This window comes from Pipistrellus kuhlii, unplaced genomic scaffold (assembly GCF_014108245.1).
Source record: "Pipistrellus kuhlii isolate mPipKuh1 unplaced genomic scaffold, mPipKuh1.p scaffold_m20_p_16, whole genome shotgun sequence".
Lineage (NCBI taxonomy): Eukaryota > Metazoa > Chordata > Mammalia > Chiroptera > Vespertilionidae > Pipistrellus > Pipistrellus kuhlii.
In genome coordinates this window covers 7,774,598-7,790,012 of record NW_023425471.1, presented here as the reverse complement: position 1 = coordinate 7,790,012, position 15,415 = coordinate 7,774,598, and the positions used below count along the sequence as shown (strand labels likewise).

The 15,415-nt window shown below is 42.3% G+C and overlaps 1 protein-coding gene across 1 annotated transcript in view; it reads right to left on the bottom strand.

Moving 5' to 3' along the window:
• Positions 1 to 5,516, bottom strand: part of MBTPS2 (membrane bound transcription factor peptidase, site 2) — a 61,269-nt gene extending 55,753 nt beyond the window's left edge. Inside the window, exon 1 of the mRNA XM_036439612.2 lies at positions 5,292 to 5,516. Coding sequence (XP_036295505.1) covers positions 5,292 to 5,366 — 75 coding nt within the window. The 5' untranslated portion in view covers positions 5,367 to 5,516. The remainder of the gene's footprint in view (positions 1 to 5,291) is intronic.
• Between the last annotated feature and the right edge of the window lie 9,899 nt (positions 5,517 to 15,415).

The window sequence follows — 15,415 nt, the reverse complement described above, 5'->3', positions numbered from 1 at the left end:
CCCTTCCTATCTGAAATCAATAGAAATATAGCAAAACAAAACAAAACAAAAATAATGAACCTGGAGGTATCACACAATCTGACTTCAAATTATACTTCCTGACAAAGATAATCAAAAGACAGCATGATCCTGGCAGAAAAACAGAAACAGACCAGTGGAACAGAATTGAAGGCCAATAACTAAAACCACATGTACATGGGCAAATGACTGTTTACAAAGGAGCCAAAAATACACAAGGAAAAGAAAGCCTCTTCTATAAATGGTGCTGGGAAAACTCGAAAGCCACATGCAAAAGGAAGAAACTAGACAGCTTATCCCCATGTGCAAAAGTTAATTCAGAATGAATCAAAGGCCTAAATATAAGATCTGAAACAATAAATTACATAGAAGAGAACATAGGTTCTAAACTCAGGGACGTTGGTCTTAGAGAAGATTTTATGAGTTTGAACACCAAAGGCAAGGGAAATAAAGGCAAAAATAAATGAATGGGACTACATAAAACTAAAGAAAGAAAAAGGCAATCAATTGAATGGGAGATAGTATTTACAAACAGTAGCTCCGATGTGGGTTAATATCCAAAATATATACAGAGCTCATACAACTTAACACCAAACAACACAATATATATATATATATATATATATATATATATATATATATATATATATACACACACACACACACACACACACACACACACACACACACACATCTATATCTATATCTATATCTATATCTATATCTATATCTATATCTATATCTATATCTATATCTATATCTATATATATGAAGAGCCCAGCCCTAGCTGGCTTGGCTTAGTGGATAGAGCTTTGGCCCGAGGACTTAAGGATCTCAGGTTTGATTCTGTCAGGGGCATATGCCTGAGCTTTGGGCTCGATCCCCAGTAGGGGGCGTGCAGGAGGCAGCTGATCAATGATTCTCATCATTGATGTTTCTCCCTCTTCCTCTCTGAAATCAATAAAAATATACTTTTTTAAAAATGAGCCCAGCAGTGGTTGAGCATAGACCCAGGAACCAAGAGATCCTGGGTTTGCTCGCCGTCAGAGCACACGCCTGGGTTGCAGCGGGCTCAGTCCCTGGGGGGGCATGCAGGAGGCAGCCAGAAGATGTCGCTCTCTCATCCATGTTTCTATCTCTCTATCCCTCTCCCTTCCTCTCTCTCTAATTAATAAAAACATTTTTTAAAAAATAGGCAGAGGACCTGAGCAGACACTTCTCTCAAGAAGATATACAAAGGCCAACAGATATATGAAAAGGTGTCCAACATCACTAGCTATTGGGGAAATGCAAGTCAAAACTACGAGATACTACCCTCTGCCCGTTAGAATGGCTATTTATCAGCAAGACAACTAATAACAAGCGTTGGAGAGGCCGTGGAGGAAAAGGAACTGGCTGTCCCTGCTGGGGTGAGTGTAAACTGGTATAGCCACTACGGAAAATAGTACGGAGGTTCATAAAAAAATTAATAGATACAAATGACCCAGAAATCCCTCTTCTGGATAACAATCCAAAAAATTTGAAAACATTTATTTGCATAGATATATGCACCCCTGTGTTCACTGCAACACTAATCACGGTGGCGGAGATATGGAAACAACCAAAGTGTCCTCTGATAAATGATTGGATAAATAACATCTGACACGTATATAATATGGAATACTACTCAGCCTGAAGAAAAGATGAGCTACTGCCATTTGCCACGTGGATTGAGATTATGCTATAACCCAAATAAATCATACAGGAAATAAGATAAGAACCATATGATTTCATTCATACGTAGGATATGAAACAGCACCATGGTTACCAGAGGGAAGGGGGTGAGGGTAATAAAAAGTAAAGCAAGCTGCAGAAACCGGTTTGGCTCAGTGGATAGAGCATCAGCTTGTGGACTGAAAGGTCCCAGGTTTGATTCCAGTCAAGGGCATGTACCTTGGTTGCGGGCACATCCCCAGTAGGGGGTGTGCAAGAGGCAGCTGATTGATGATTCTCTCTCATCGATGTTTCTAACTATCTCTCTCTCCTCCTCTCTATAAAAAAAATCAATAAAATATATATATTTTTAAAAACTCTTTAAAAAAAAAAAGTAAAGCAAGCCGAATATATGGTGATGGAAGATGATTTGACTTTGGGTGGTGGGCACAATGCAATATACAGTTTATGCATCATAAAAATCTACACCTGAGCCGAAACCGGTTTGGCTCAGTGGATAGAGCGTCAGCCTATGAACTGAAAGGTCCCAGGTTCGATTCCGGTCAAGGGCACATACCTTGGTTGCAAGCACATCCCCAGTAAGGGGTGTGCAAGAGGCAAGTGATCGATGTTTCTCTCTCATCGATGTTTCTAACTCTCTTTCCCTCTCTCTTCCTCTCTGTAAACAAATCAATATATATTTTTAAAAAATCTACACCTGAAACCTAGATCATCTCATTAACCAGTCACCCCAATAAATTTAATAAAAATTTAAATATTGTAATAATTTACAATTCTATTTTTTTATGCACCAAGACTTTGAAATCTGAAATCTGGTTTCAACTTTATACCTACAGCCCATCTCAATTCAGACCAGCTCCATTTCAAATGCCTGATGGCCACCTGTAGTTAGTGGCTACAGTTGCTACCATAGAAAGAGGTCTTGTGTTATAATTTAAATAGACCCCAACCAGTCAAACAAGAAACAGGTTAGTTGGAGTCAGCTTTCTATTCTTTTCTGAGCAACCTTAGGAATTTAAGCCTACTTTGATTATGTAAAAGAAAAAAAAAATTATCTAAAGCCAACTTGAGCTCAGTAACTTCTCTTATATTTTTTTAGAGTTGCCAAGACAGCTGCTTAACTACAGCCTCACAAGAGTTTTACTTTTAGAAAAGTTTGAAGTCCTTCAGTGCAGATTTTGGATAATTTTAGTCTATTTTATATACACAGACCCCTATTACTTCAGTTACAGAAAGTACAGTTAGTATTTTGTCCTATCAATGCCCATCCATTTGAGAAACTTATCTGTCTCTAGACGAATATTTCACCCCTATCACAGTCATAAAAAATGACCAGAGTCTGAATATAGGCATCTATTTGCCTTTGGATCTGGAATGCTCTCTGCTCTCAATCTTCAGGTGAAGTTTCTGAAACCTGCTTGTTTTCCAAGACTTTTAAAGGAGACTGACACCCCTCAAGGAGAGGTCCACAGAGGAAATCCTAAAAGAACCCAGAGTGGAACAGCAGAATAACTCCCTGGAACAGAGGAGCTGAAGGTTCAGACTCCAAAAGCTCTCAGGCCTTTGCATTCCCCGGGCAGATACGCTGAATAAGACGTTCTTTAGCTCAAGGAATGGTGGTCTTTTAAGCCAGGGGCTGTTCCTGAAACTCAAACGCCATCCTGATCACCTCACACCCTTGACCAAGGACTACACATGCAGCATGAAGAAACCCTGTGGCTTTGCTTTTTTCTAAACAACAAAACCACGGTTTAAAGAAGCAGTAGTCTGTATTGCTTATGACATGCTAAGCACTATGCCAAGCATGTGCAGAGGAAGCACCTAGGGCAGTGGTCGGCAAACTCATGAGTCAACAGAGCCAAATATCAACAGTACAACGATTGAAATGTCTTTGGAGAGGCACATGGTTTAAACTTAAACTTCTCCTAAAGCCACTTCTTCAACATAGACTCGCCCAGGCCATGGTATTTTGTGGAAGAGCCACACCCAAGGGGCCAAAGAGCCGCAGGTGGCTCGCGAGCCGAAGTTTGCAGACCACAGACCTAGGGAATCCCGTGAAGATGCAGAGTCTGATTCTATAGTCCAGAGATGAGCACTGAGATTCTCTATTTCTGAGAAGCTTCTAGATAATATAGGTGCTGCTGGTCCTTGAACCTCAGGTTGAGGAGCGAGGCTTTCTGTGGATGTACTAATGCACATGTGTCAAACACAAGGCCCGCGGGCCAAATCCATCCCGCCAGGCCTTGCAATGTGGCCCGCACCGCGCTGTCATCACTGCACTCCGCTGCGTTTCCATCACAATGACAGTTTATGACTGTTCAGTAAACCATTCGGCCCGCGATTTAGGCTGGATTTTAGATTTTGGCCCCTTCTCTGATTGAGTTCGACACCCCTATACTAATGCAACCTTCTCTACTACGTCAGGAAATCTTTGCTATTATCCCCCCCTACTTTAAAGATGAAGAATCTGAAGCCCAACAGTCTCACAACCACTGGGAAGCAGAAGAGCCCAATCCTGGATCTGAAGGACTCCACTGTGTAACCTTTGCAAGTTCAAATCCAACAAAGTAGACCAAGTATTTCATTTTACTCTTAAGCCTAAAACACAAACAAAACTATTTGAGACGATCTTCATGGCATGGTTTTACCAGTCGTAATGAACATTTTGATTAAACATTTGAGAATTTATATGCTTTGATTCCCCCACCCTCCGATATTCAATTCCAAAAAGATTGCTCAAAGCACATGGTCAATGGTCATAACTTTTGCTACCCTTTTCAAATAACTGGAGAATGGACCATGTACGCAGAGTGTGTGTGTGTGGGGGGGAATATAGTCAATGTGAAAAAGAGGGTGCATGATGCAAATTAGAATACGGTTAGTCAGGATTCTAAATCCTTGCTTCTAACTTAAGGTGACCAGATCGTCCCGCTTTCCAACAACTTTTCCCGCGTCCCGCGGGAAAAATTCTTAAAAAAGCGGGACGATCTGGTCACCTTATGCTAAATACTTATTACTTTAAAGTATAGGCTGCAGCCTGGGAAACACAGAACCTTAGGCCCCGCCCCAGAGCGGATGAATCAGAATATACATTGTAACCGGAACCCCCGAGGACCAGGTGCACTTGGACGTTTTCGACGTAAATCACAACTTGATTTCCATTCACCCCAACACCGGCTCTCCAGGGGGGTCGTGGCCTCGGAGACAAAGAGGGGGAACCATGCCTTTCCCACGCGGACATTTTCAGCCCTGGGGCACCGCCGCCGATGAAGGCAGCGCCCCGTCCCTCCGGAGACCACCGCCATCGCCTGCAGGACTGGCCCCCAAGGCTGCGGGGTACCGCCCCGCCATGCGACCTCGGCGGCAGCGCCGCCCGCCACACCCCTCCCGCCGCCCGCCAAAATGCGCTCCGCCGGCCCGGGCAGCACGCGGGAGGCCGCACGTGGACGCCCGCCCGCGGCTTCCCGCCCAGGAACCGCAAGGGAGAGGACAAAAAGCCTCGGGTCGTGCGCCCCAGTCCCGGGTGCCATGGACGCGGGCAGCGGCCCGGAGGCCCTCACCTTCAGCACCAAATCGGTCAGGTAGACGGCGGTCCAGCCGCCCACCACCACCACCACCAGCGACACCGGAATCATGGCAGCGACGGGGGCCGCGGAGGGCAGGCGAGCCCCAGCGTCGTCCTCCCCGCGAGCCGCGCCTGGAAGCGTATGCGCGACGCCTATAAGCGCACCATCTGCGCAGGAACGAGCCGGCCGCCGGCTCCTTTCTCGCGATGGTGCCGTTTCCCCCCGGCCTCTTCCGGTTCGACACGGGCCGACGCATGCGCGCCGGAAAAGGAGGCGGGGGCTTGTTTTGGTGGGACACTGGCGCGCTGACGTCCAGGCAGCTGTTAGGCTGCGGCTACTGCCGGCCCTCCAAGCGATTTCTTAGGCTTTGTCCCTCCCTGCTGTCTGCTCGTGTTCTGTTCTCTGGTTTCCTGTTGCTTTTTAGTCTAGTGAGAGTTTGGGGTCACCGCCACCTCCCAGACCTTGTTCTAGGTCTCCAGATTTAAGTTATTGCTTTTAGTTGTTCTTTTTATTGAAGTGGCATTTGCATTTGGTGAAATCACAATACAAAAGACAGCTGTCCCTTTCAGTGAGTTCTAATAAGTTTTATTGGTGTACCCTCATAAAAATAAAGAACATTTACATCAGGAATTTCCTTCCTGGTCAATCCCTCCTCTCTATGTAAACAGAATCATACAATAGGCATTCTTTGTGTCTGGCTTAATTTTGCTCAACAAAATACAGGGAGGGACAAAAGTAGGTTTACAGTTGTTGGTACGAAAAAATAAAACACTTGCCCTAGATCATTTGGCTCAGTGGATAGTGTCAGCCTGTGGACTGAAGGTTCCCAAGTTCGATTCCGGTCATGGGCACATGCCTGGGTTGCGGGCTCAATACCCAGTGGGGCGTGCAGGAGGGAGCTGATAAACGATTCTCTCTCATCATTGATGTTTCTATCTATCTCTCCCTCTCTCTTCCTCTCTGAAATCAATAAAAATGTTTTAAAATAAAACAATAAGTAGCAATACAAGAATAAACTATGTTTCACATACTCGCAACTGTAAACCTACTTTTGTTAAACAATGCATTTGAGAGCTGCGGCGGAAGGAGGAGAATTTGAGACCCCAATATATGCCTTTTTGGTATATTATTTTAAACTGGTTATTAAAAACAGACAAGAGAAGCTCTAGAAACCAATTAGAAGTTACCCGTTGGTAAGAGGCATTTACATTTTTAAAGGGAATCTTCATCTGCAAAGGTGTGGCCCTCTCAGTTCCAGGAAGGGTAGCAGGAACACTATCACTTTATCAATGGGGAGGGCAAACACCTTAATCCTGCATAACCATTATCCTTATTTACTGTGCTTTTCTGGTCACCGCCCCTACTGGCCTCCTCCCAAACCCCAATATCCTGTCTTCAGCTGGAGATAATACTACAGGTGGTGGCTTTAGCCATTTTGGAGATATACTCAGTTTTCCTGAATCTACAGGTTATTAAACTTTTATTTTTATTTTTAAAAAACAGTATATGATTATATTTAATACACAAGTTTGATACAACCAAAAAGTAAAACACCAGCCGAGACCTGTTTGGCTCAGTGGACAGAGTGTAGGCCTGCGGACTGAAGGGTCCCGGGTTCGATTCCGGACAAGGGCATGTACCTTGATTGCGGGCACATCCCCAGTAGGGGGTGTGCAGGAGGCAGCTGATCGATGATTCTCTCTCATTGATGTTTCTAACTCTCTATCCCTCTCCCTCTCTGTAAAAAATCAATAAAGTATATTAAAAAAAAAAAAAAGTAAAACACCAGAGTAAAATAGTAACAAAAACATGGTATTTCATTTGCAATGCATGAGAAATGGTGAACATCTTTAGTGATAAACAAGCTCTTAAAAAACAGTGACACTACAATAATGCAAGGAAACTGGGAAAATGAAATGAAGAGGTGATGAGGAAGCAGTGAGTTAAACTTAAAAAATCCTCACCCAAGGATGTTTTTATTGATTTTTAGAGAGAGAGGGAGGGAAGGAGAGAAACTTCAGTGTGATTGGTTTTCTCCCATACATGCTGGGGATCATACCCAAAACCTGGGTATGTGCCTTACCGGGGAATGGAACCCAGCACCTTTGGGTGCATAGGATGATGCTCCAACCGGGACTGGTTTTGTTGTTGTTGTTTTAAATCCCATAGGAGCTGCTGTTAAGCCCTGTCACTATAGGTCCTACATTTGGCATTAGAAAAAATATCTCGTCCCAGTATTTCATATTTATTCCTATTAATGTCCATTTAAAATTCCTTTTTAAAGTTATGTATTATGATTTGACATCAACATCATTATTGAAATTTTTACCATTCAAGGAGTTTTGTAAAGATCGAAACAAAAAGTAATCAGATGGTGCAAGGTCAGGACTATATGGTGGATGTGGCAAAACATCCCAACCAAGCTCCATTAATTTTTGCCGAGTGACCAAAGATGTGTGTGGCCTTGCATTGTCATGATGGAATACAACACCTTTTCGATTTGTCGGGCCGCTTTTCTTCAACTGCATTGTTTAATTTCGTTAGTTGTTCAATGTAGACATCAGAATTGATCGTTCGGTTGGGTGGTAAGAGTTCAAAGTAGACAATTCCTTTGTAATCCCACCAAACTGATAACAAAACCTTCTTTTGATGAATATCAGCTTTTGATGTTGTTTGAGTTGGTTCACCTGGCCTGCTCCACGATCTTTTCCGCTTGATATTGTTGTAAACAACCCATTTTTCATCGCCAGTTATCAGTCGTTTTAAAAATGGATCATTTTCATTACGTTTCTTTAGCAAATCGCAGCTGCTAATGCGTTGCGTTAACTGTGATTCTTTCAGTTCGTGAGGAACCCATGTATCGAGTTTTTGAACATAGCCAAGTTGTTTTAAGTGACTTTCAATGCATGTATGTGATACATGAAGCTTCTCTGCAATCTCACGTGTTGTACTGTGACAGTCCGAATTGATTATTGCTTTGATTAGGGCGTCATCAACTTCAACTGGACGACCAGAGCGTTTTTCATCTTTGAGTGAAAAATCACCAGAACGAAATTTGGCAAACCAATTTTGACACTGCCGTTCTTTTAAGGCTTCGTCACTATAAACAGCACATAACTTTTTATGAGCTTGCGATGCGTTTTTCCCTTTGCGGAAATAAAAAAGCAAAATATGACAAAAATGTTCCTTTTGATTTTCCATTTTTCAACGAACGCCAAACGAAAACTACAAAACAGATCAAAAAACTTTTTTTACTGATTAACAGCTGAATAGCCAACTATCAAATAACAAAATGTGTTTTACATTTGTACTACGTCTGCAAACCTAAAAATTCAACTGAAGCCATATATGTGTGAAGCCCGCAATTACTTAGTTGCCGACCCAATAGCTTAGAGCAATTGAATCAGAATCTCATCATGGAATACAAGCATTAGTATTTTTTAAAATATATTTTATTATTTTACAGAGAGGAAGGGAAAGAGAGAGTTAGAAACATCAATGAGAGTCATCGATCAGCTGCCTCCTGCACACACCCCCACTGGGGATGTGCCCGCAACCAAGGTACATGCCCTTGACCGGAATCGAACCTGGGACCCTTCTGAGCCAAACCAGTTTCGGCAAACATTAGTATTTTTTTTTTAAGTTCCTTAAGTCATTCCACTGTGCAGCCAAGACAGAACCACTGAACTAGATGGGAAGGAAAATGAAGATTTATGGAGTGTTTTCCTGCATTCTCTTACTGTTCAAGCCTTTAAAGGTTATTTGTTCTACCTTTTCTGGAAAAGCATCATCAATAAAAATACTAATACCGGCCCTGGCTGGGTTGTTCAGTGGGGTAACTCTGTGTGGAATAAAATCATATAAATTCTCAAATGCTTAATAAAAATGTTAATTATGAATAGTAAAACCATGTCATGAATATCATCTTAAATAGTTTCGTTTGTGTTTTAGGTTTAATAGTAAAATGAAATACTTGTTCTACTTAGTTGCATTTGAACTTGCAAAGAGAGGAGATTACACAGTGGAGGAGTCCTTAGATCCAGGATTGGGCGCACTCTCTCTCTCTCTCTCTCTCTCTCTCTCTCTCTCTCTCTCTCTCTCTCTCTCAAAAAACAAAAAAAACAAAAACAAAAAAAACTAATACCCAAATATCAAGGACATAATACTATCTTAAGAACAATTATCCCAAATAGAAACACACCTCTGAAGCATCCTCTAGAGCAGTGGCTCTCAACCTTTCTAATGCAGTTTCTCATGTTGTGGTGACCCCCAACCATAAAATTATTTTCGTTGCTACTTCATAACTGTAATTTTGCTACTGTTATGAATCGTAATGTAAATATATGTTTTCGGATGGTCTTAGGCTCTACAGCAGCAGTTCTCAACCTGTGGGTCGCGACATTAACTGAAAAAAGGAAATTGAAATACGTTTACTGTTCAAAAAATTTTAAGATCAAATAAGCATGAAGGAGATTGAAATAATTTTACTTTCAAATGATGTTTTGTGTACGTTTGCAGAATTTGTACTTCTGAAGTTATTAAAACCTAAAATTGCATTAACACTACTGGTGCACAATAGCATTTGAGCTGACCTTTGCTCTTAAACACTGAGTGGCCAGATTATTATTTATTATGATCTCTGAACACATAATAATCTGGCCACCCAGTGTGTGTGTGTGTGTGTGTGTGTGTGTGTGTGTTTAGAGGCCCAGTGCATGAATGCATGAATTCGTGCATGGGTGGGGTCCCACCAGCCTGGCCAGGGGGAGGGGACATGGGCGGTTGGCCGGCCTGCCTGCTGGTCAAACTCCTGGTGGAGGAGACAATGTGCAGATTAGCCTTTTATTATATAGGATATACACTGAATGGCCAGATTATTATGCATTCAGAGATCATAATAATCTGCCACTCAGTGTATAACTCCCTGGGAGAAGAATATTAACTTAAGAATGGAAATGTCTTCTCTTTTGTTAGCCTGCAGCCTTGTCTGGACCACTTGCTGGGACACGTACCAGCTGCTGTGGAGCTATCTGATTACCCCAAATATGAAGTAAATAAGTTGATTGTGTTTTTCTGTTCCAAACCTAAAAATTTGCTTATTCAACTGACTTAGTGTTCTCATCAGGGACCCAGCAGTCAAAACAAAACATTGAACTGAATCCTGCTGGTTTTGGGAATTTATCAGTAGTGGAAGCCAGCTGGTGGCAGCAGAAGAGACAAGATAGAGGATGCAAGATGGCAGTAAAAAAATGCCTAAATTCCAGAAGATAAAGGTATTCTTCCTTAGAATAAATTTGTGACCTAATTACAAGTCATTTCAGGTTTCTGTCAATTAACTTTTAAGTAAAGGGCACATAACCAAGCTTTTATTCATATTCTTCTGTTTAATATTTTTTAGAGGGGCACCAAATATACATTTTGGCTGAATACAAAATAGTTGCATGTTAAAATCATTATTTGCATGAAGCAGACGATCACCATTTATATATAGAAAACCCTAATATGCAAATAACCAAATGGTGGAACAACTAAACAACCGGGCACTATGACATGAGCTAATCACCAGGGGCGTACATGGAACATGGCAGGCATTGGCAGCAGGTGGCAGAGTGCAGAACATGGTGGGCATCGACTGTGGCAGGATAGTGGAGCAGGTGAGCGGGGATGCCAGACCAAGGTGGGGAGCTGGGCACTGTCATCGGGGTGAGCCTCTGGTGGTTACTGAAAATTTTTTGCTCCTGGCACCAGTCCTGATCTCTCAGCACTGTCAGCAGATGCAAGTGGCAGCTGCTGGCCCTGATCGCCCCTGAGGGCTTCTCCACCTCCCCCTGCTCCTGAAGGGTGATCAGGGCAGCAGCCACTGCTCACACCTGCTGACAGCACCAGCCCCACTTGCATCTGCTGATAGTGCTAGCCCAAATTGCTCTGTACGGCCAGCAGGTGTGAGTGGGGCCAGCGCCATCAGTGCATGGGAGCAGTGGCAGTGGGAAAGGGGCTACAGGCAGACAGGGAACCAGGAGCCATGGCTGAAGGACTCAGCAGGGATGTGGAGGATGGGCCGAGACCGGCCCCTGTACCCATCACAGCCTCACAGCCCACAGTTCCTTTCAAGGTGCACAAATTCGTACACTGGGCCCCTAGTCTTAATAATAAAAGCCCAGAATTGTAACAATTGCTCATGACCGAAAACTGACCATCCAGAAGTCAGCAATGGGTTGCCCAGCTACAGCTTGGAGACCCAGCACTGACTGCCTAGGTGGCTGAGACCCAGAAAGTGAGTCAGGGTCTGATCTGTAGCCTCAGTGGAAGCTGTTGATCAATATACTTACCTCTTGCTTTATCTCCCTCTTTCTTTCTGATCTTCGCCAATAGCAAGGCCCAGAGATAGGCTGGGAGATGCTGACTGGGATAGAAACTGACCAATCAGAACCAAAGGGTAGTGCTGTGGGGAGCCAACAGTGGTCTAGGAGGTGGAGCTTTTAATGCTGGCATAGGAACTGATCAATCAGAACCAAACTGGCCAGCAGAGGAAGGCAGTTGGGGCAACATCAGGCCTGCAGGGGAGGGCAGTTAGGGGTGATCAGGCTGGCAGGCAGGTGAGCAGTTAGGAGCCAGTGGTCCCAGATTGTGAGACGGATGTCTGACTGATGGTTTAGGCCCGATCCCTGGGATCAGGCCTAAAATGGTAGTCAGTCATCCCGTAAGGGGTCCCCAATTGGAGAGGGTGCAGGCTGAGTTGAGGGATTCCCTTTCCACCATCATGCGTGAATTCCATGCACTGGGCCTCTAGTATATATATAAAAGGCTAATATGTCCCCTTGGGAGTTTGACCAGGAGTTTGATCACTTGCTGACATGTGCTGACCACTAGGGGGCGGCATGGAATGAAGGAAGGCCCTAGCCAGCAGCCAGCAGCTGGAAAGGCAGGCCCTGGCTGGAGCCACAAGGCCCCGATAGGCCCTGATTGCTGGCCAGGCCTAGGGACCCCACCCATTTACGAATTTTTTGCACTGGGTCTCTAGTGGAACTATAAGGAATTCTCTTATTAAAGCCACCTCATAAAGTCTAATATTCTAAAGGTTGATAAGTGAGAATAAAATTTTCATACCTTGTTTTGCTGTGACACTTTAATCTTAACCTTTACATTCATTAATATATCTAAATTGAAGATGAGTTATCAAGGATGCTGTTGGACAGAATTTTGGAATTTTTCCTGCTTATGAAATTTTTAGGTGATGACCTGACTTTCTGCCATTAATTAACTCTTGCAAGATGTGAAGAATTCCCTAGTGAGACTTTTTCTTATAAAGCTTATGGCTTAAATGGAAGTAAATAATAAAAAATTAAATATAGGTCTTTATTTTAGAGTTTGTTGCAGCAGTATAACCAAAGAAAAGGCATGCAGTGCAGATTCTTAATAATTGGCTTTTTACATAAACTTACTAGTTTTAAAAATCATAATTATTGCGCCATTTTACTCTTCAGTAAGGGACACACATTTGCTATTCAAGTGATGTATTTATACTTAGAAATCAAGCAAAAAAATTTCAGCCTAAGTTACTTGAATATATGAAAATATTTTCAATACATTAAAATGACATACTTTATTCATATTATTGTCATTGTTTCATTAATCCTATATCTTGATACCTACTGCGTCATACGTTCAATCATGCAAATTTTCAGGGACTTCAGAAATGATGTTGAAGTAGGCATTTGACCATGTGAAGGAGAAAACATAATTTCCCCTCTATCTTTTTGGGTTCTTGACTAAGACCTCATTGTGATAAAAAGACATTATTAAGAGGAAAACAAACAAAAAATGAATAAAATTTATACGTCCTATGTACCTGGGAGACACCCAGAAAGACAGTAATTCTCCTGATGGCCCAAGCCACTATCTTAAATACCATCTCCAGCCAAAGACAAAAGATGCTGGGTTGGGAGGGAAGCCAGTTATTGAGGTTACCAGGGAAAGCACAGTAAAAACAGTAAGGCTGTTACACAGATTGAAGTCATTGCCTTGTGCATTGTTAAGAGTTTCTAGAGATTTATAGTCATCCTCTTCTTCCTGGTACAGAGAGGAAAACACCCTTACAAAATGGAGATTTCCTTTTTAAATATAAACATTTCTTACAAAGGGGTAACTTTTACTCAGTTTTCAGAGCTTCGCCTGTGTCTACTGTTTCTTAAAAATGACCAACTTAACATAATCCTTATGCCAGAGGGCATATTTTGGGTTGGCAAATTTTGCTCCCCTTTGGCCACTTGGACTCCAAAGGCAAGGCTCAGGGATAAACTGAAATCCCAAATTCCAAGTCCAAATCCCAAATTCCAAGGTCTTAATTAAACTTCAGTGCATCTCTCTTATTTAACTCAGTAGGCTCTAACATGAATCTCTTAACCACTTGTCTGAAAATATCTTGATTTGCTTCTCATTTGTAGATGATAGTTTCATGGGGTGTATAATTCCGGGGCAAAAGCTGTTTAATCTAAGCATTTTGAGAATGTTACCCTACTTATTTTCTGGCTTCCATTGTTGCTGTTGAGAAAGCTGTTGTGAATTTGTCTTCTTCTTAGCTTCTTTCTAGTATTCTGGGTTTGATTTTGGTGTGTCTAGATGTGGATTTGTTTTTTATTACATATTCTTGTTTGTTGGAACTCTATCTGCCTAAGCTTAAGGTGAGTTTCTCCAGAGAGGTTTGGCATTTATTTTTTCTAAGTACCTAAGGGCCTCACTTAAATCAGAATCAGTAATGTTGGGTATTTTAGGTCACAATTTTAGGTTCTGGATTAAAAGTGTAGTGTCCAGTTGTGGTAGGCTGCTTCTGAAATGGCTCCCAATGATCCCTACCTCTTGGTAATCATGCCTTGTTCAATCCCCTCCCTTTGTGTGCGGACTGGATCTAGTGACATGCTTTTAACAAACTGAATATGGCAAAAAAGATGGGATGTCTCTTTCATGATTAGATTATAAAAGACACACACACTCTCTCTCTCTTCTCACTTGCTTGCTCTGATGAAGCAGGCTATTATGTTGTGAGCCCATGTATCAAGGAACAAACAGTAGCCTTCGGCCAAGAGCCAATGAGGAACTAAGGCCCTTAGACCAATAGTGTGAAGAAACTGAATCCTACCCATAACCACATGAGTGTGCTTGGAAGCAGATACTTTTCCAACTTGAGCCTTGAGATGAGTACTGCTCTAGAGGACAACTTTACCACTACCTTGTGAGAGACCCTGAACCAGAGGACCCAGTTAGCTGGCTAAGCTATATGTGCCCAGGTTCCTGACTCATAGAAACAGTGAGATCATAAATTTCGGGATAATTTGTTATTCAGTAGTATATAACTAATATTTCAACCATGAGTGGTAACAGTCCCATTCTATTCTGTACAGATTGAGTCAAATTTGTGTTACTATTTCCCATTATAGTTGTCACTCTTTTAAAAAAAAATATTTTTATTATGTTTTTAGAAACACCCATCAGCTGCCTCCTGCACACTCCCACTGGGGATGTGCCAGCAACCAAGGTACATGCCCTTGACTGGAATTGAACCTGGGACCCTTGAGTCTGTAGGTCTATGCTTTATCCACTGAGCCAAACCAGTTAGGGCTGGTTGTCACTCTTTTTTTTAATATATATATATTTTATTGATTTTTCACAGAGAGGAAGAGAGAGGGATAGAGAGTTAGAAACATCAATGAGAGAGAATCATTGATCAGCTGCCTCTTGCACACCCCCTACTGGGGATGCGCCCGCAACCAAGGTACATGCCCTTGACCAGAATCGAACCCGGGACCCTTCAGTCCCCAGGCCGATGCTCTATCCACTGAGCCAAACTGGTCCGGGCTGGTTGTCACTCTTTAAGAAGATATTGGGACAAGCCAGAAAATAGCCAAAGGAAGATTATTGGGAATGGGGTAAGAGGTAAAAAAAAAAAATGTAATATGAGGAATAGGTAAATGAATTATGTGTGTTCTATTTGAAAAATTGATCTATGGTGATTTTTCAATTTTTTTAAAAAGATGATGGAAAAGAAGTCTGTTCTAATAGCAATAGAAATTACCAAGACTTAATGGCTTTAAGCCAACATACTCAGAACATTTCATGGAAGA